General features: G+C 37.3%; 2 protein-coding genes across 2 annotated transcripts in view; one reads left to right on the top strand and one right to left on the bottom strand.

Annotated features, from left to right (window-relative positions):
• The window catches only part of necab3 (N-terminal EF-hand calcium binding protein 3), a 34,989-nt gene extending 26,359 nt beyond the window's left edge, over window positions 1–8,630 (bottom strand). Inside the window, exon 1 of the mRNA XM_081606984.1 lies at window positions 8,325–8,630. Coding sequence (XP_081463110.1) covers window positions 8,325–8,447 — 123 coding nt within the window. The 5' untranslated portion in view covers window positions 8,448–8,630. The remainder of the gene's footprint in view (window positions 1–8,324) is intronic.
• A 1,005-nt stretch (window positions 8,631–9,635) lies between these two features.
• On the top strand, window positions 9,636–16,488 carry rbck1 (RanBP-type and C3HC4-type zinc finger containing 1). Its single transcript, XM_081606983.1, has 12 exons — window positions 9,636–9,992; window positions 10,347–10,491; window positions 10,692–10,788; window positions 12,202–12,400; window positions 12,724–12,830; window positions 14,118–14,291; window positions 14,481–14,641; window positions 14,749–14,848; window positions 15,125–15,304; window positions 15,411–15,509; window positions 16,040–16,183; window positions 16,306–16,488. Exons 1-12 carry the CDS (start codon window positions 9,953–9,955, stop codon window positions 16,384–16,386), a joined length of 1,527 nt encoding a protein of 508 aa, XP_081463109.1. The 5' UTR covers window positions 9,636–9,952; the 3' UTR covers window positions 16,387–16,488.
• Window positions 16,489–19,842: the final 3,354 nt, after the last annotated feature.

Here is a 19,842-nt window from a genome sequence, read left to right as displayed (position 1 = left end):
CAATGGCAGCTGAAACGGAGAATCTTCAAAATGGGACGAAACATCATCGCTTCTGGAGTAAACAGTCATTTCAGGGCCACAATGCAGCAAAGGGGCCATTTGCTTTTGTCCTGCTGGTGCCTCATTCTTATTAAACTGCTCATATTCAACCTCCCAGAACATGCTGCAGTACTTTACCACCTGGGAAAACTGTTAAAATAACAGTAGGGATATAAAAAAAACATTAAATTTGAGTTAATTGGGAGAAATTATAGTAATTGAGTGTAACAGCTGCTGGGAAGAAGGATCTGTGAGAATGCTCCTTTGGGCACTTGGATGCAGCTGTTTATCACTGACGTGGCTCTCATTTCTGCAACAGCTTCAAGTATTTTTCAACAGTAATCTTTTTATGAGTCCCACCACCTGAACTAAGCCAAAGAGGCAACCTAGCACAGAGAGCTAGTCTTTATGTGAGCTTATCAACATCCTCACAAATGTAGATAAGCTGCTACTCCACTGCAATACACCGTATAGGAAGGCTGGTGCAAACAAAACGTCAAAAAAGACCTTTAGGTGCATCGTACACACCGTTTCTGCAAAGAGCATCAGTGTTGATACTTTTTATAAGAAACTATTATTACAATATCAGCTTTACAGATGTTCACCTGTCAGTGTGTTGACAGGCAGTCTGTGCCTGCAGAAATCTATCACAAGCTCCTTAGTTTTCCCTTAAGTGGCACCAGTCCACAAGTTCTGTGTCCACTGGCTGTACTCTGAGTTCTCCTCACCGATGATGAAGTTATCTATGGCAAAGTTATCACAGAACTTTTGCAGATGGTAGCCTGGGGAGTTCAGGGAGAAGTCTGCACTGTAGAGGGGGAACAGGAACGGTGCCAGCACACATCCCTGCAGGTTCTCTTTACTGCAGACTAGCCTGTCAGAGACACAGCCCTCTGTCCTCACATACTGCAGGCGTACATTTTAATATAAAAGAGTAGCTTTAGCCAAGGGAATTTGATAATTGGACATGTTGTCATTCTATACATACAGTGTACGCTTTAGACACTGTAAGTAAGCTTGCTGTTTCTTAGAGCAAATGCCACATGGTTACAAAAGCACTTGTATACTGGAAGAACACAGGCTGAATGTCAGTTCCGGAACCATGAGACCGTGCACACTGTTTCCTCAAGTGTTACGAATAAATTCAACAGAAGCATCATTGGTTTAACCAATTACACAAATGTGTTTTTTCTGATGTGGAACACCAAATTGCCAGCTTTGAAAAAGGTCTTGGTGCAGCCAGCCGCTTTTCTGTCTGTGGACTAAAATTTAGTGGCACTGCGCTACTGCCTGACTCAAATGTTAATAGACAAATTGTGTTTTTGACAAAAAATATCAGACTATTCTTCTTATTTATACTGTAAAATTGTGATCATGTTTTATTATGAGTCCTCCAACTTGAATCAAAGCTCTTAAACAAAGCATGCAACAATTATTTTAGGTCATAAAAAGATTAGCATCAATCTGTGAAATTTTGACAAACTATACAATTAAAATGCAATATGTTCAACATTGTCACAGACACTTAAGCTGGTATAAAAATGTATGCTAAAATAACAAAAATGTATTAAATTAAATTAAACTAAAGGTAAATAATAAAAATGAAATTTGTGAAACTGCAAAAGAGCAGTGAAAAAAAGGCTAGAACCATTCCTATATAAGACTCTGAAATTTGTTTCATCCTTTTCCAGATTGAGTTTTTTCCCCAAGTTAATTTTTCTGAATTCTTTATTTTACAAAATCAGCGCGTTCGTAAGCTTAAAGCATCCAGTTATATAGTGAAGGGGTTCAACTTTAATAGTTCCACAGAAATACACCCTAAATTTTGTAATTAATTGTTAGTGTAAAGCAAAACAAAACGTTTTTTTTTTTACTTTGAAAGCAACAATATCCATCCATCCATCCATCCATCCATCCATCCATCCATCCATCCATCCATCCATCCATCCATCCATCCATCCATCCATCCATTTTCTTAACACCCTTATCTCTTAGTGGGGTCGGGAGGGTTGCTGGTGCCTATCTCCAGCTACCGTTCCGGGCGAGAGGCGGGGTCACCCTGGACAGGTCGCCAGTCTGTCGCGGAAAGCAACAATATAATCTCTTCATATATTAACTTAAAATTATGTAATGTCTTCGCACCACTTTACCCTTTGTAGCTTTATAATTTATTTCTAAAGGTCTCCCTGACTTATTATGGCTACAAACTCTTCAATTTTAATATTAAACAGCTTATATTTCACTTGCAACTGGGAAGCTATTGCAGCCAACACAGTCTCTGTTTTATCTCTTTCATATTGATCATCAATGTAAAGAGTGAATTAGACTGAAATTGTTTGTGAAAATCCAAATCACATTCACAAATGGACAATTTTTACAATATTTCAATTTTTACTTGAACTAATTATAGTTCAGTATCAAAATTTCTTCTGCATTTTCCACAAACCAAACCAAAAGGGACCTGCATATATGATCTGGGAGATTGTCAGTTCACTTCAGTTCTTCTTAATTTAATATCTTAATGTTAATAACCATATTATATGCTAATTTGGGGGATTTTTTTGAATTAAGAAGTAACCTTATAAATAAAACAGTCTTGCACAGTATATGGACAAGTCTAAGTAATTGTGTTCCAGATGCCTTAGTTTCTCTTCACTTCTTCCCATTGGGGGACTCAGTGGTGCAATGCTTATAATTAGCAGCAGTGTGTGCAATGCTTCAGCTGAGAGCTTTTTTTGTAACAGGAAAAAAGGCTTTTTAAAGAGTAGCATGAGTGTCACTTAAATAGATCTGTCATCTTAAAAAAAACATAGAACATGCACATAGAAACCTTTTTTTGAATGGCTCTGTTTTTGCTTTCAAGGTCCATTTATGCATGGATTTATACTTAGAGTAAGGCATTAAGGCAGAACTGAGTGATATTTGCATACACTTAGACAGTCTTTCTAGATATTTTTTGCTAAAAAGAGACTGTCAATGTAACCACTCTTGCTGGTCAGAGATTGGCAGCGATTATTGCCTCTATGCATAGTTAAGCAGAGCTACAGTTCCAGCATGACTATGCTATTTCTCTGGACTGTTGTTTTTGTTCCAGCATAAAAGCTTGACGTATTGGCCAAAGCTTGTCCAATTTGGCAACAGTAATAATGCAATGCCCCAACCCCTAGGATTTTAGCGTTGGGTTTTTTTCTAGTTGACTTCTAAATGGCAAACAGTAGCATGGTTGCAAAATTATGTTTTGGAGCAGCATTTTCGCCTCTCTTGTCTGCTGACTTCTGCAGTTACCTTTGGCCTAAAGCCTGTGCTGGGGATCAGAGAGTAATTCATAGAATACCAAGGCCAGTTCAGTTTGAAGAAGCACATGCCAAAAGAAATTATTACTCTGTCAACCACATTGTCCTGTTTTGTTTGGCCAGAATAAATAAGGACAAAATAATACAATGTATTACTTTTTTAAAGTCCATGTCTTTAAAAGTCTTTTTTGTTTTGTTTTTGTTGTTATGTACATTATGGACTCAACTGTCTGATGAATGTTTCAGACACCTTGTTGAATTTATGTCAAATAAATAAGGAAGTTCTGAAGGCAAAAATGGGATCCAAATGAGGACTACAAAGGTGTATTCAATAAAATGCTGAGTCTTGCCAGGAGAGTGAATATACACTATAAATACATAAACAAATATCCTCTAATATAGAGTAATATCCTCTTCTTTAAACACCTCTACCCATTGCATCATCTGAATAAGCGTGGCTTTTTAAATATTGAAGATAATAAACTTGCTTGACACATATCAGCACAAATCAGCCAAACAGCTCCAGAACAGATGAGTCACCAACTCTGGGAAAGGCATTCATTGGCTCCCAAAAGAAGTGCAACAATATGCCTCACTCTTGATCTTGTAAAAGGTGTTAGTCAGCTGCTTGAAGAAAAGCCTGGGTAACAACAACTGATGCTGCCCATGCTGAATTTAGTCAGTTTCAGTCATGTGTTGCTTAGTTTTCCCTTCCTACCCATTTTTTGTTCCTTCAGCCAAAGGCTCCATGTGACTTTTCTCTCAATTTCCTGATTTTTTTTCAGCTTGTGTGCATCCAATTTCCAAATCAGTCAGCTGGTATCCAGAGGTCTCCAGTGAGAGAAGCAGTATCACCTGTGCTTCCTTTTACAGATCTACCCAGATCTGCATAAATCAGTTTTAATTGTGTTTTCCAGTGAGTTTGATACTGTCTTTGTGCTTGTTTAAACGATGTGGTGAAGAAAACGGAATTGATAGCAAGGACCACAGCGCAGCAGGTACTATGAGGAAAAATATTCAAGAAGAAACAAAAACATTTAAAGTATAGAGATAAATGTATTCTTGTCATTAAATTGAAGATTATCACAAAAAATAAAAAGAAGGTATGTTGCTCTAAAATCTTACCATTTTACATCACTACAAATGAGATTGTATTTTAGTCAAGATTGGAGGGCATAAATAAATGAGACAATGCCTTCAAAGAACTTACACCATCAGACCAGTTCATTTAGAAGAGGTCATGCTCCATACATTCTGACTATACAGACCACAGTGCATTTGATATTTTCTCAGCTATTGATTATGCTCCTCTTTCTCTGAGTTATTTATTTCCATTGATAGCCAGAGGTCATGCCTGACAAGCATGCCAGGCATAACCTGTAAGTTATTAATAACTGCCAAACCTGCACTTCACTTTCACTCTCTATAGGTCAACAAGCTCAAACTCTGCACTTCTGCCCTTCATATGTCAATTCCTGACTTATAACAAGATTCTGGTCATTTCCAACCTCTTCCCAACACACTAATCTCACTATTTTCTACTTATCTGTCTACACATAAAGGTACCTTTAAAGCAGTTCTCTTTTATTTAATCAAAGTTATTGTTTAAACAACACAGTGGCATGACAATGCCACTGTGATCCCTCTCCAGTTATTACATAACTTTAAGTGTTTTTCCTTTGGCCATCCAGTTCTGTTTTGTGAACCATTTTTTTTCTCTTATTGTTTTTTTTCTTTTTACCATCAAAGTGTTTCTTCCTCCTGCTTAATTAAGTGTAAAACAGGACCCTTTAAACTTGTTTGTTGTGGCCTGTGTCTGGGTTTTTTCAGTGTCAGGAGTAGATAATGCGTCATTTAAAGCAATCCCAGGAAAAGGTCAGACCTGCTTCTCAGCGCGCTGTTGGTTTGATGCCATGGTGGCAGGAATTAAGACAGCGGCTTCTCACAGGGCCTTCTGTTTGTGCATTGGCTTCTGAAAAATAAACAGTTCTAAGCAAAAGGTGATTGTAACGAGGACTCTGTGACTGGTATGCTCCTAAACTACCATGAAAAATTGCCAACTGTAATAGTTTTACCGTTTCTCCAGCACAGCAGGAGAGATGAACATCAGGAGGGGGTAGGAAAAGGGATGTGAAGGACAAGTGAGGGGAAAAAAAGAGATGGCAATCTGCAGCAAAACTCTGAAACAAACATCTTGATGCATAGAATCATTAAGAATAACTAAACAGCCTACACACACAGCATCATTTGTTGTTTCTGGCCTTCAAATACTTCAATTTTGAAGCAAAGCATGATCTCTAAGATGCTATAATTCTTGCATCCTTGACATTAGTAATTGCTCATCGTCTTGTAATTAGGACTCACCATGAACCTATTGCAGATGCTCTTATCACATTTTAATTTGGGGGAATAAATACTTGTGTAATACAGAGTCAATCATCCTCGCAATCAAAATCCTTTCTGGGGAAAACATGCTTTTCCCCCCTTCATTTACATAATTATTTTCTGCAGTTCAATCATTCACAGTAACAAACAAAAAACAAAAAAAGTATGTACCACCCTCACAATAAATCCAAACATATCACAATAATTCATCCCCAGAGACTTTTTTGCTACTTTTACTCGAGGGATAAAAGGAATTATACCCTCAGCATATCTCACAGTCAGGGGAGAGTCTGCCTCACACTGAGCGGTTTGATAGGTACAACAGCAAGAGACTGCACAATATGCTTTCAAAGCAAAAACTCTCTCTCAAATCAAAATCTTACTGCGGTTAATTTAAAATAATTGGGTACCCAACAGGCAAAAATATTTCCACTCTAGAGAAATTGTTTCTTGTCTCAAAAAAGCACACCATTAGAAATTAATGCATCAAACCCTAAGATGGGCTAAGCTAAGAACAGGGAAATATTATAATCAAAACCAAGACAATTACAGCAGTTTTTTTTTTGCAATAACTCACTAAAGAACAGTGAAATAGCCTCACAAAGTCAAACTAATTCTCCAAAGGGTCAGAGAGCATTGGGATCCTAAAGATAAGGACCTTGCATGTTCTGAAGGGTTGAAAGCATAGGTTGCAAATTAAAGGAGCAGTGGTTACATCACCATCATCATCATGGATGTAGAGGAAAAAGAAGTTTTGATGCCAGCTATCAGATTCCTTAGAAAGCAAGTAGTCACAACCCTCTGACTGACTGCAACAGACCTGCAGCCGGACTTTGTGGTGGCAGCTACTGAGGTTTCAGCTTCCACAATAAGACACATAGTAACCAATAAAGGGTTCCATTTCATAATTCCCAGTATAACACCACTTCCACCCAAAAACCAAAGTAAAAACCAGGTCCAAGTTTGTCAGAATAAAACAAGTAGTTTTGAGATTGTGCTCTGTGAAGTGATGGATCAAAATTCTAACCTTTTTGACCTGTAGATCAGTGGAAAGTCTATTGTGTGGCAGCAGCACAGTAATGTTCTGGTGCTGTTTTGTTTTCCCTAGCACTAGAAATCTGTGGTGTGTCAGAGGCAAGATGAATTCAATCAAGTATCAGAAAACCAAACAAGAAAATGCTATGCTGTCTGTGAGGAAGCTGAAGCTTGAACATCATTGACCCTTGCAACAGGGCAGTGATCAAAGGTATTCCTTACTGTCCACCAGTAAGACCTGGTGAATTGAACAACAGCATACAAATCAATCTGGAAAAAATAATGACCTGGAGACCTGTGCCCATGAAGATTTGATAAGATTTCCCACAAATGCTGCCAGAAGCTTAGGTTTGGCAATGAATTTGCAGCAAGTCCTAATAGCAGAAGGGTGCTCCACCAAGCCCCTTGTTTGGAAAGGGATTAATAAAGTTGAGACTGCAGCAGTCTTTAAAAGTGGCACTTTGTGTTGGATTATAAGAAATCTTTTAATCAGAGGTATGTAGACCAATGTAATAGCTCAAACTTTATTTGCTAGTTTGTATATTTTGCTAATAAATCAAATTTTGAGTGGAGAATTAAGATATTTTTTTGTTTTGCATTATATCCTTCACAAGTTGTTGTCAAACACTTCAAGCACAATGTTTTATCATGCGACACATCCAGCAGACTCAACCTCCAGAGATAATTAAATTGCACAGCACTAAAAGAAGCTGATGGCTACCAATTTACAGAGATGAAAATGCCTGGTAAGTACTGTGACTGTCCAAAAGCTGCCGTGGGTAATGTCATAATGATAGACTGGACTCAAAGCTATCAGCTATAGTAAGAGTTCAAATCTGGAAACATCCCTGGCCTGAAAACCTCTAACAAGATGGACGGTTTCTATGGCAGCATTGCAAGTTAATCTGGCAGCAGGTGATATTTGTTTAAGCAGCATTTGAAGCAGGACTGTCTATGAGCATGTCTGTGCATGCCTTTAGCTGAGGGCTCCTGGGAAGAGCAGAAACAGGTCTAAGCTCTTCAGGCGATGATTGTATAGCACTGAACATAACAACAACATCCTCAACTTCTTCCCAAAGGAATTTTATGAAACATAGTTTATAACTTCAGCAACTTCATTTTGAGGTAATTTGGGTAAAGCCTTGCAGAAAGCACAAGTGTGACAGTGTGTCAAAAGGGGAGAACCTCCAGCAGCCCCTAAAACTGTCCAACTGAGAGCTTAATTTATCATGCAGAGGCAGCAGCTGCAGCTCTTCCTTCGTTCCTATTTAAAATAACACACATGCGCGCGCACGCACACACAAGACCCTCCTGTTTATATATATATATATATATATATATATATATATATATATATATATATATATATATATATATATATATATATATATATATATATATATATATATATATATATATATATATATATATATATATATATATATATATATAGCGAGAGAGAGAGATAGACCTGAACCTTAACAAATGTTGGTCTACTACAAATTCAAAAAAACATGAAACATAGTGCAAAATATTAGACTTTTCACTGTGTTCGAGTAAATCTCCACTTACATCGTGAAAGATAGTAAGCCCCTGTCCGGAGCTGTGCAGCGGCTGCTGTTGCTGCTGAGCCCGAAGATGCTTCTGTTTGGCCGACTGCAGGCACATAGTGATCATCTCGGCGCAAGCTAACATCTTTCCAAACGCTTCGAGCTTCTTTATCACTTCTTTATCGGGGTGAAGGTTTCAGTAAAAAGTCTCGCAGGCTGGAGAGAAGAGGAGGAGATGCAGCGGCGGAAGAACGGGCAGGTAAGAGAGGAGTCTGACAGAGAGGCAGGCGGGGTCTAAAGGATGCGCTGCAACTTTGAGATGAGCCGGTGAAATGAGTCGCCAGCCCCTCCTGCTGGAGCCGCGGTGATTGGCCGGTTTAAGTGCGCCGTGCATCTGGATTCGATATCTTCAGTAATAAAAAAAAGAAATAAAAAAAAAGGGGAAAAACAAAAAACAAAGCAAATACCCACCTGGTTTTCTCTTCTTTTGAAGAAGTTAAGCTCACGTACTCACAGATCGTTTTGAAAAAGTATTTTATGGAATCTTGAACTTTTCACATAATCATGAACATCGTTGTATTGGGACTTTATGTAATAGAACACACGACCTGATCAAATTACAAAATCACGTAAGGACATTGATACACATAAACACGTTTAAAATGAGGAGGGATAAGCATCTGAATGACTTAAGAAATGTGACTGAGATTGAGCTACTTTACAGAGGATTGTTGAAACATTTCATTCTCAAGATGTGCACTTGTAGTTCTAATTAAAGGGAAAATCCTTGTAAAATATACCACGTTTGTTCCGTTTTTATTAAAAAAGAAAGCAAAATAAGTGAATAACATTGCATTGAACAATATACAATTCCAACAACGTGTATATATAGGTTTGTGGTTTCCTTAACACTATTTTTTGGTATTTCCCAAAATACCAAAAAGGATTTTGCTTAATTGGTTTGTTTGCATTTTTAGTTTTCATTTTTACTCAAAATGTATCTTTTTATGCGATAATTTAATCTCTATCATTATTTTTCTTTTAGCGATCGTAGCTGCATCTCAATCCTTTTTTTAATTTTTCTTTTTTTGTTATTGTTTTGTTTTACTTTCATTTATCGTAAAATATGAATTCAGCAGTTGTTGTCCAGTACTTTCCAATTTAGAAGGATGCTGCCATCTGCTGGATTTTTGGTGTCATAGCTTTGACTTTCTTTGAAAAATAAAATCTAATGTAAATAGCATAACACTGGTTCGGTTTTCATTGTCTGTATTGTTTTAAAGTTTTGTTGTCATTACTTTTTTAAAAATAATAAAACCTCAAACCAAAGAGTGAGCTTAAAAAGTGAGCCGTGGGAGAAAAGGTAGATCCCTTTAAATATCCTCTTCCTGAATTTGATCCAGTTTCACTTTCCGTTCAGATGACAGGCGCTTAGAAGTAAGATCGTCATAAAGGCAAAATCAGGCAGGAAGTAACTCATGTAAGCCCCCTTATATTTGCTTCCTCTGCGACCTAAAAGGGGATAAGCGGAGGAGACTTTGGACGCGGGGCTGACAGCTACAACTCAAACTCTTAAAGTTGGACACTACTTTCTGTTCGGCTTGTGAAGTGTGCGTCATTCATGCGTTACCTGACGTCTGGGGGACAATAATGGCTTCTGAAACTTCACCCAAAGGGAACATAAAAGAAGGTAAATTTTGTTTGGATTTTCCTTTGATTATTTAAACCTTGATTTATTTAACTTCTTAAATCTTCTTCACTGTGTTGTTGCTGTCCCGGTTTGGTATCGGTTTATGATTAGCCACTTATTTTCTCTGCAGATTGCGTAAGTAAGACAGATCAGTCGTATACAAACTAATCTCTATAGCTTAGTCAGCCGTTACATATTCAGCTTTTTTCTTTTCTTTTCTTTTTTTAGTCTATGTTGATGAAGGGTTGTGAAAGTGAAACCTACGCGCACATAGAACACTTGGACAAACCCATATTTCAGAAACTCATTTAAACATAAATAAGAAGTCGTGTTAAACTGTTCCTGATCCTGCAGCAGAGGCGCTGGCTCTCTCCTTGGGTGAAGCCATCAGCAGTGGAGACTCTGAAGAAGCAGCTGAGCTGTGCAAGAAACTTTCCCAGCTCTCTGTTGAAGTGTCAGTCAACATCAAGAGCCATGTCTACTCTCAGGACTCCTTCAGGTGGGGGATGCAGGAGTTCAGGCAAAGGACATTCACTTTATTGCTTGTTCTTAGAATTTCATTTGTATATATTAACATCATGCCTTTTGTCTTGTGTTTTCTCTCTGATTGGAAAATGAAAAAAAAAACACGTTTGAACAACACTAAGTTGATAGAAAATTGCATTCATCTCATAGAGTGTACTGTTTTCTTGTTTGTAGATTGATGGTTGGTGTGCAGGATGCAGAGTCAGAAGACTATATTCCAATAACCCTTATTGTTTCCACTGGCATGACAATTGCAGAAGTTAAAGATAAGGTGCAGTAATGCTTCTTTCCTTTTTTTTTTTTTACAGTAGTTCACAAAAACCTAGCAATATTACCATGTGATCTACACAATGCTGCATTGCTTTCATATCCCTTGAGGTATTTTTCTAATTGTCACAATGCAACCTATACCCCTGTATTGTTATGTGATAGGATAGGGTAAAGCAAAGCAGTGCTGTGAATCAGTACTCAGAGAACTGAACTCTGCAACTATTTCAGGCTCTCTGGATGGGGGAATATCTGAACAGCAATTTTCAAACTTTCGACAGATTATTAGATGGGTTTAAGTTTGGACACTGAGCTTTAGTGTTTCCAGGTCTGTCCTTATGTTTAAGCCAGAACTGCTTTTAGTGAAATCTCTTGTCTTCAGTCTTTTGTAGCTTCTGAGAGTTTTACTTCTTGTATTTAGTTCCATCCATTTTCTAATCGACTTAGACAAGCCTCTCTGCCTGCTGCATGCTTCCACCACTACGATGTTTCACAGTGAGGATAGTGTGTGTTTAAGGTGGTGTGAAATAGTTTTCCTCCCATCCCTGTCATGTTTTGGCTTAAAAGGTACATTTTTGGTCTCATCTGACCAGAGCATCTTATTTCCTTGTTTCCTGTGACTCCTGCATCGTTTATGGCAAACTGCAATCAGAGCATTTTATGGCTTTCAGCCAGCAATGCCTCTCGTATTGTCACTTTTCAGTGGAGGTCAGATTTATGTAAGGCACCACTGATAACTACCCTGTCCCCAGATTTGTCCACCCAAGTTGTGGCTCTCTCTCCTTCTTCCCCACAGTTACACCAGGCCTCGTGGCTGATCTTTAAATTTCTTCACAACTTTACTCCTAATATATCTGGTGTGCTTCTTGTCCTCATGATGCTGTTTGTTCAATGTTGTTCTCCCTTAAACTTCTGAAGCCTTCATAGAGCAGCTGGATCTATGCTGAGTTAAATTACCCAAAGGCACGCTCTACTTGGGAACTAGTTGCACTGGATTTTGTGGAATGCACTTGAAGGGACTGAATACAAATGCAAGCCACACCATTCTGATTTGAAAACAACATATTTGCTCAAATCCATCATCACAGTAAGAGTGTTTGCAGTATTGTAATAGAAGAAAATGCAGTATTTGGTTAAATATCATATTCTAAGTGCTATGCATTCACATTATACATACCAATAATATACTGAGCCTGTTGAATGGTCTGAAACTGACCTTGATGGACATGCTAAAGCTAAAAGAAAATATTGGCCACAGTGTAATGAATCAAAAAGCCTGAAATAAATTTATTAATCATAGCTAATGTATTACAATTCCATATTTTCCCTGACATCATTGTATATTTCCATTTCACATTTATTTTGTTTTTCTACATTTCATGCTGTTTTTTTTTGTTGTTTTTTTTTGCATTTCCAGATCAGTCAGGACTTTGGGTTCCACCCTACGCTCCAGCGCTGGGTGATCGGTAAACGCTTGGCCCAAGATCAAGAGACATTATACAGCCACGGCGTCCGCAAGAGCGGAGATCAGGCTTTCCTGTTTATCCTCTCTGCCAATGCAGCCCAGCTTACACGGCAGCAACACAACCAGGACCAGGAACAACAGCGCATAGCTGGTCAGTACTGCAGATATAGAAAATGGTGTCCTGTCTTCTATATTGTTTATAAAATTTCTTTTTTTTTTTGTCAGTAGTGTTGACAATAATGTGGCTGACATAAAACAGCAGTCAAAACAGGCAAATTATATGTGCATCGCTGATCTTTTCTAGCTCTTGGTTATTGATTGGAATGGCAAACTATGCAGTTTCTGTGAAGACTTCTGTCAAGTAATTAAACAAGAAAAAGAAAAATTGAGCTTATCCAACCAAATATTGATAAAAAAAAGAGATATAGCTTGAATTTCTTTGTGACTTGACTTGCACTCCATTTCTGTCTTTAGGTATTGCGGAATCTCTGGCGTCATTGCAGCTTCATCCTAGAGGCATAGTTCCTCCTCCTGCTCCTCCTAAAACTGTGACTCCTCCCAAACCTGCACCTAAACCTCAGGTGAGAACGTAGATAATGCAAAAATCATAGGCTTGATAATGACTGATAAATACACTTCTGTTGAAACTTTTACACACACAGTTCATGGGCATGGATGACATAATACTAACAATTTAATATCTAACTTAACCATGCCTTTTCTGATTAACCTTCTTTAAATTCATACAGGCTCCACCGGATACACATTCAGCCCTACTAATATTTAACAAACATCCCTTTGCAAGTTGCTCATTGACTACACTACTCTTTGAAGTCATCAACAAAAATTTGGGATCATTTTTTCTGGACATTTTACCATGTACCTTTGCAGAATTGATAGCTAACTTAAGTCAGATGGTTTTCTTGCACAAGCCCGACTTTTAAGTACAGTCCAAGAAGACTCGAGTTCAGGGCTTTTGGGAAAGCCATTTCAGAAATCCACTGTTATGCTAATTTATTGTGTCTTCTCCATTTTTTATATTTGTATGCAATCTTTATTCTCTTAGAACATATAGTAGAGTCTACGTTTCAAGTGGTATAATTTATTTCAGGCAGTAATTTCACGGTAGCCCTGTTTATTTCCATCTAAGTTGTACAGTGCAGTTGTAATTGTGGTCAAATAGCCAGTTGTTGTTTAGGCTAGCCATGATTTCTTAGTTGTGAAGAATCAGCAGTAATGTGGAACTTGCTTCACTGTAGTCGGGGAGCCTGGAGTTCTTGCAGTTTCAACTTTAGTTACGTAAGCCTGGATCTTTGGTTCTACCTGAATATTCTAGTGATGCTATATACACATGGAAATTTGTTTCAGACTAAACCATGGCAAACATTTAAACCCTGAACTCAAGCTTATTAATGAGTTGGTGAATATGATCAAAAGCCACATCCATGTCAAGAAGCTTCCCAGTCCAGCAAAAAAGAGTGGTAAAAATATGTCAGAATTATTCCAAAAGACCAGTAGAACATTTTTAAATAAAGCATTCATGAAGTTGTTGTTTTTTGTTTGGTTGATTTTTGCACCTGCCTTTATAATTTTGATCCTGTTTGAATTAGGTTACACCAACAATAAATTCAACTAAAAGACAGCATAAAAATATACATCAAAAGCCTAATATGCCTAATATGAATTAATTCCATGCCCATGTAAAGTCTATTAATTACCCAATGGAACTACATTTGAATCTTGTTTAAAGTGATGTTTTCTTCATTCTGAGAATGATCTAATGACAAGACATATTATGAAATTAATTTGGATATGCTAACCCTTATTACATTTTTAACAGTGGAGTTATTTTGTGTATTTGTGTTTAGTTGGGCTGGGCCTGCATGATGTGCACTTTCCTCAACAAACCAACCCGCCCCGGCTGTGAGATATGTGGAGCAGAAAGACCTCAGGACTATGAGGTGCCAGATCTCTATCAGCCAGACCAGGATGAAGTCTTACGCATTCAGCAAGAACAGCTGGCTTTACTGCAATATGAAGAGGTACGCAATGCTGATTAACACCCTAAGCAATACCTACTATATGATTTAAAGGGACTAACTGGTCTGAATTACAACCAGTTCACTTTTGTTAAAGTAAATTGCGACAGTAATGGTTGATATAAATTATGTGTACTTGCTGATCTAAATCCATGTTTTGTTCACCTTTTCCTCTGTGATCTTGTAATGAAGGCTCAGCAGCTGGAACGTGAGCGGAACTACTTGCACCTGCTGGCCACAGATGACCAGAACCTGATCACTAACACCACAGAGACAGATTGCCCCATCTGTTTCTCTGCTCTGGAGCCAGGAGAAGGGATTGTGCTCAGAGAATGTCTGCACACCTTCTGCAGGTTAGAGAGGACATCTTTTTTTTTTGTAGCTTAAGAGGTTAAAAAAAGACTTCTAAAATCACATAAAATGATTGAATTGAACAATTGAACGTGTTGTTTTCCTTCAGGGAGTGTCTTAAAGGGACAGTCATAAACAGCCAGGATGCAGAGGTGTCTTGTGCGGATACAGATTGCGAGAGCAAGTTATTGGATCGAGAGATTAAAGAGGTGAGCTAAAAAACATTGAACGCAGAAAACCCAATGACGCATGTGAACTATTTATAGTAAATAAGGAGGTCTGTTTCAACTTTTCAACACATTATTGAATCTACATTTAGTAACATTGCTGCTGCAGTCAGAACCCACACTTGGAGTAATCACTGTTGCAAAGCGCACGCAGCTTTAGACGTTTGCTCAAGTGTTACTGCGATGCAATTTCTAATTGATCTTCCCTTATCCTGGGGAAATATGCAACCTGTAATTCTGCTGCAATTCCTTGGTCAGCTGCTCACAGAGGAGGAGCACCAGCGGTTTTTGGAGCTGCGCTTGAGCATTGCAGAGAGTCGCTCCGAGCACAGCTTCCACTGCCAGACCCCCAACTGTCGAGGGTGGTGCATCTATGAGGATGATGTCAACGAGTTCCACTGCGACCTCTGCAATGAGACCAATTGCATTCTCTGCCGAGTAAGTTTGCAATTTTGACTCAAAGGAATAATAGATTTTTTTCTTTTTTTGTACATTGTAATATTAAAAGTATAATAAATAATTGATTTTGCTAACTTTGCTTTAGGCCATCCACAAAGACATGAATTGCAAAGACTACCAGGATGACCTGCGCATCCGAGCAGAGAACGATGAAGCAGCTCAGAAGACAAAGCAGATGCTGGAGGTAGGATAGCCTAGAGCTGAGTGTGGTAACTGTTATTTTTGCTGTTGTTTTTATATAGCTGTTTTTAATCACTTTGGAAATGTTATTTCAATGTGAAGTGATTTGAAAAAGTACTTACCAACAGAGAGAAATATGTTGGTCTGTTTTCAAAATAAAAATTTCTAATCATGACTGCACACACACAGACTAAAAACAACACATCCAATACGCCAAGATAGTGTGCAATACTGCAATTTTTGAGGCAAGATGTTGCCTCAAAAATAATAATACACCAAAGAATAATAGAATACTCTGTGGCGTAGAATATTCTATTTTCTCATTTTTAATTATTGATCTTTAAGTTGGATGAATATTTGCTGATTGATTCAGTCGCCCACTTTGTGTGTAATTTCACTTAATCTGCACAATTTGGCAATTGCGTCAGAAACGCTTGTGACACAAAACTTTAGAAAGTGGCATTTAGTGCATGTCTTATGCTTTCTGTTTGGGCTTTATTGCAAACTGAGTGTTAAATAATACTGTGACTGTAGAACATGCTGCAGAATGGAGAAGCCATGAAATGCCCACGGTGTGACATCATCGTCCAGAAAAAGGATGGCTGCGATTGGATCTGTTGTCTGATGTGCAAGACGGAAATCTGCTGGGTCACCAAACAAGCCCGATGGGGACCAAACGTAAATATTCTTGCACGATACAAAAGAAAACGAAACTACACAAACTTGTGTAATTCAATATGAAAAGAAAGGATGTGTTGTTGTTGTTTGAGTTATGCACTAACTTTTTTTTTTTTTTGCAGGGAACTGGCGATATATCCGGTGGCTGTAAATGTCGGGTCAACAATCAGCCTTGTCATCCCAATTGCCAAAACTGTCACTGAGGCAAACAAACTCATAAGCTCAACAATCCGCTCTATCACTGTGAACTGTTTCGATTGTATTAAGAATCTGATGCATTAAACTCTTGAACACATTATATTTTACACTCATGTGTAAACATTGATGGCACGTTAACCAAAATAGGAGAAAATGTAATTTATACATCTATCTACAACTAAAGATGTCACACTGCCAACTCTAGGAAAAAAAATACCTCAGAGTTCTTTTTATAATAAATCTGGTGATTAAGTCATATGTTAAATCTAATCTCCAGGTTCTTTCAATGCGGTCCCTTCGATCAACCAGTGAGTTTGTGCTGTCTAACAAAATTGAAAGAAAAAAGGCTTAACACCTAAACAGCTTCAATACATGGACCTCCCATCATGTTTCTCCAAGATAGTTTGTAACAATGTCTTAATAATTCAATAATTTCTCTCTTTAATTACGGGATTGCAATTATGGGAACCAACGAAATGCAATCAAAGTTTAACTGAGATTAAAGTATTTTGAAGTTGTAATTCATGTATGTTGTTCTGTTTTGCCAACTACAAGTTTTTTTGGGAATTGCTAGGATTTTTCAGTCTTCTGTTCAGACTGGGGTGAAGGATGCTGTGTGTACTGTTTACATTAATTGCATATTTTTTTATGTAGATCTCCTTATTTTGTTGCTCTTGGCAAGAAGTAATGAAAATGTATGTCAATAATTTCTTCATCTCAAGTGTTCACTCCTGAAAAAGTGCAGGATAAATTGTATTGCATTATGTGATCTGATCTGTATATTTAGGGGTTGGTCTTGATGTTTACTTTGAAAGTGTTTTAAATCTCTACTCAGGCAGGAAGCACACATTTAATAATTGAAATTTAAAGTCATTGTATTTTTACAAAGATTTAGGATTTTTAAGTAATTAGATTACCTTCTAAAAATGTTGTTATAATTATAAAAATTTTGTGCTCTTCCAGCTGTACTGCAAAATTGTGCTGCCTTAGAACTTCCAATTACATTTTGCAACATCTAAATACGTCTTGCCAAGTTTATATTGAAAACAAATATACTGCAGAATATGTACTCTAATTCTAATAAACTGGAATCACTTGAAAAACGTGATTGTTGTAAATTGAACCTTGATCACACTCACAGAGGCTTATAAACTCAGATTCACGCATAGGTCCACTTTACGTTACATTATACCTGCTTAATGACATAGAAAACGAGAAATAAATGCAGAATGTGGATGAGCTCGCACAACTTTGGTTTGGTTGAGAACTTGAACAAGGTTACAAATGCATCAAACTGCAAGCTCAAAGCAGCAAGATATACTTAGGTGAGACTAGGGAGCTCAAGAGAACAAGAAGCACACACACACCTCCAAATTGTGCATGTTTAAGAGGCTACGGAAGGTTTTAAGTTCAACCAGCTGCAATTTACATAGGGTGGTCTCACTGTCAAAGATAATATTTAATAATATGGATAAACACACACAAGTAGCATTTCACAACATTGTGATATATGTACAATTTACAATAAAATTTGTGAATCATTTAAAGACAGAACCATACACTAATCCATTACAAAGACATGTAAAATATTTCTGCATACAATGGCATGCTGAGAGAGGAAAAAAAATCTTATTCAAACATTTCTGCAGTCTCCTACAGCAAGGCACAGAAGCCTCTTATTTGGAGGTCAGATTCACATATTGTGAGACAAACCAGTGCAATGAAGGTGGATGGCAATAGGATGACCAACTAGGTTTTTAATCTTGCTGGAATCTAGTATCGTTCAACTATTCTTAGGCTCCAGAAGGACACTGTCCAGAAGACAATCAAAAAAGACCTCTACTCACACTTCACTATATATTTTGGAATATCTAACCGTTGATAACTCTTTTCATTAAACTTGTCCACTTTTAGCATAAGGGCCCTGAGATTACTTTTATTTTGAAATGATGCTGCACAACTATCTAAAATTAACAAAACTTTTAAAACATTTCATGCTCTACAAGTTTTAAAATGAAAAACTATTCCAGCATCAAAAAAAGCCTAATATATTTTAACCAAATAAAGAATTCAAACAAACACAGCAAACACTTTCACTCAAGTTTATTATCAATCTATAGTACAACTTAACATTAGTATACCAGTTTTTATTATAACAAAATAATCAAAAGGCAGATACATCATTTAGTGCAATGAAAATAAAGTCCACTGGGTGGCGTTTTATGTAACTAAGTGATCCTTTATGATACTGATCAGGTGTTTTCATGAAGAGATTCCTTTGTGTCAGGTCACCTTCAGTATGGTTTAGGAATTTAGAGCCATTTTCAGTTGTGTTTCATAATATGGGTTATTAATCTTTTAAATACAGTGCAGATACAGAGTGATAAATGTTGAGTTCTCTTGTGATTTGCTTTACTGCAACTTCATTAAAAGAACAATATGCCATCACAAGTATGTAGGTGACTCACCACTCTGCAACCATCATTTTTTATAATTAAAGGAAAAAAAACATTACATAGATCAGAGATATACCAACTTGACAGCTTTCTAATTTTCTGTTAAGACAAGTTTTTATGCGATTCCCAAACCATGGAGACTCACCATTTGAAAAGGTGAATAGAAAAGGTTGGACAACATGAATGCATTATACGCTCAGAAACAAAATTTACCAAGTGACATGTGTTTAAATAAAGCTTATAGTATGTTTGAAAGTGAAATTACATAAAAGAAATCAGAAGAAAATCTGTTCTGACAAACCAGAGATCAGACAGGTAGTATTTTATTTAATTTTTTTTTCCAGACATAAGCCATTTTTGAAATGTCAGTACAGTCCACCTATATTTTGGCATGTATTTGTCACACCCTTCTGTGTTCAGGCACACACTTAAGTTTCAGACCCATGGCCAAAGAGCAGCATACTGCAAAGCAAAATCCACATAGCCAGGCTTTCCAAGAGATATATATAAAAAAATCATCTTAGAGATCATAGACAGAACAACAATGGTTCCGAGATCTTAACCAAAGCTTAATGTTTGCTTTATAGCTACTTTAAATGCAAATCCTTTTTAATAGCAAAGTGTGCTGCTCAGCTGGTTTAGATTTAAAATGTAATACTGCGTTCTGCAACGAAAAAGTTAAAATCAAGTGTGGAAGCTTTCTCTAATAAAGTTGGATAGATGTAATTCAGTCAATATAGTACAAAGCTTAAATGTAGGGATTAAAATGCCGTTCTGGTCAGGATCTAAATGTGCTATGATTTTGTCATCTGCATTTCTGCAACATGATTCGAGCATTTTATTCCACTACAAAAACAAGGAAATGGTGGCACTTTACAGGTAGACCAGCTGGACTGCTCGAGCCACTTTAAGAAATTCTCCTCATTTACAGAGGATTTAAAGATACCTCGCAAATACATTTATCCTCCTTAGTGCACACTTACCCAGAGAAAAAAAAAAAGACAG

This window comes from Poecilia reticulata, chromosome 5 (genome assembly GCF_904066995.2).
Source record: "Poecilia reticulata chromosome 5, P_reticulata-male-v2, whole genome shotgun sequence".
Classification (NCBI taxonomy): Eukaryota; Metazoa; Chordata; class Actinopteri; order Cyprinodontiformes; family Poeciliidae; genus Poecilia; species Poecilia reticulata.
The sequence above is the reverse complement of the archived record's forward strand: the minus strand, read 5'-3'. Positions and strand labels throughout refer to the sequence as shown.

Excerpts from the sequence above, each read along its gene's own strand:
- rbck1 (XM_081606983.1), top strand. The coding sequence starts at position 9,953 with ATGGCTTCTGAAACTTCACCCAAAGGGAACATAAAAGAAG. Across the intron at positions 14,292-14,480 it reads CTTTACTGCAATATGAAGAG|GCTCAGCAGCTGGAACGTGA; the intron begins GTACGCAATGCT and ends CTTGTAATGAAG. Across the intron at positions 15,510-16,039 it reads AGACAAAGCAGATGCTGGAG|AACATGCTGCAGAATGGAGA; the intron begins GTAGGATAGCCT and ends CTGTGACTGTAG.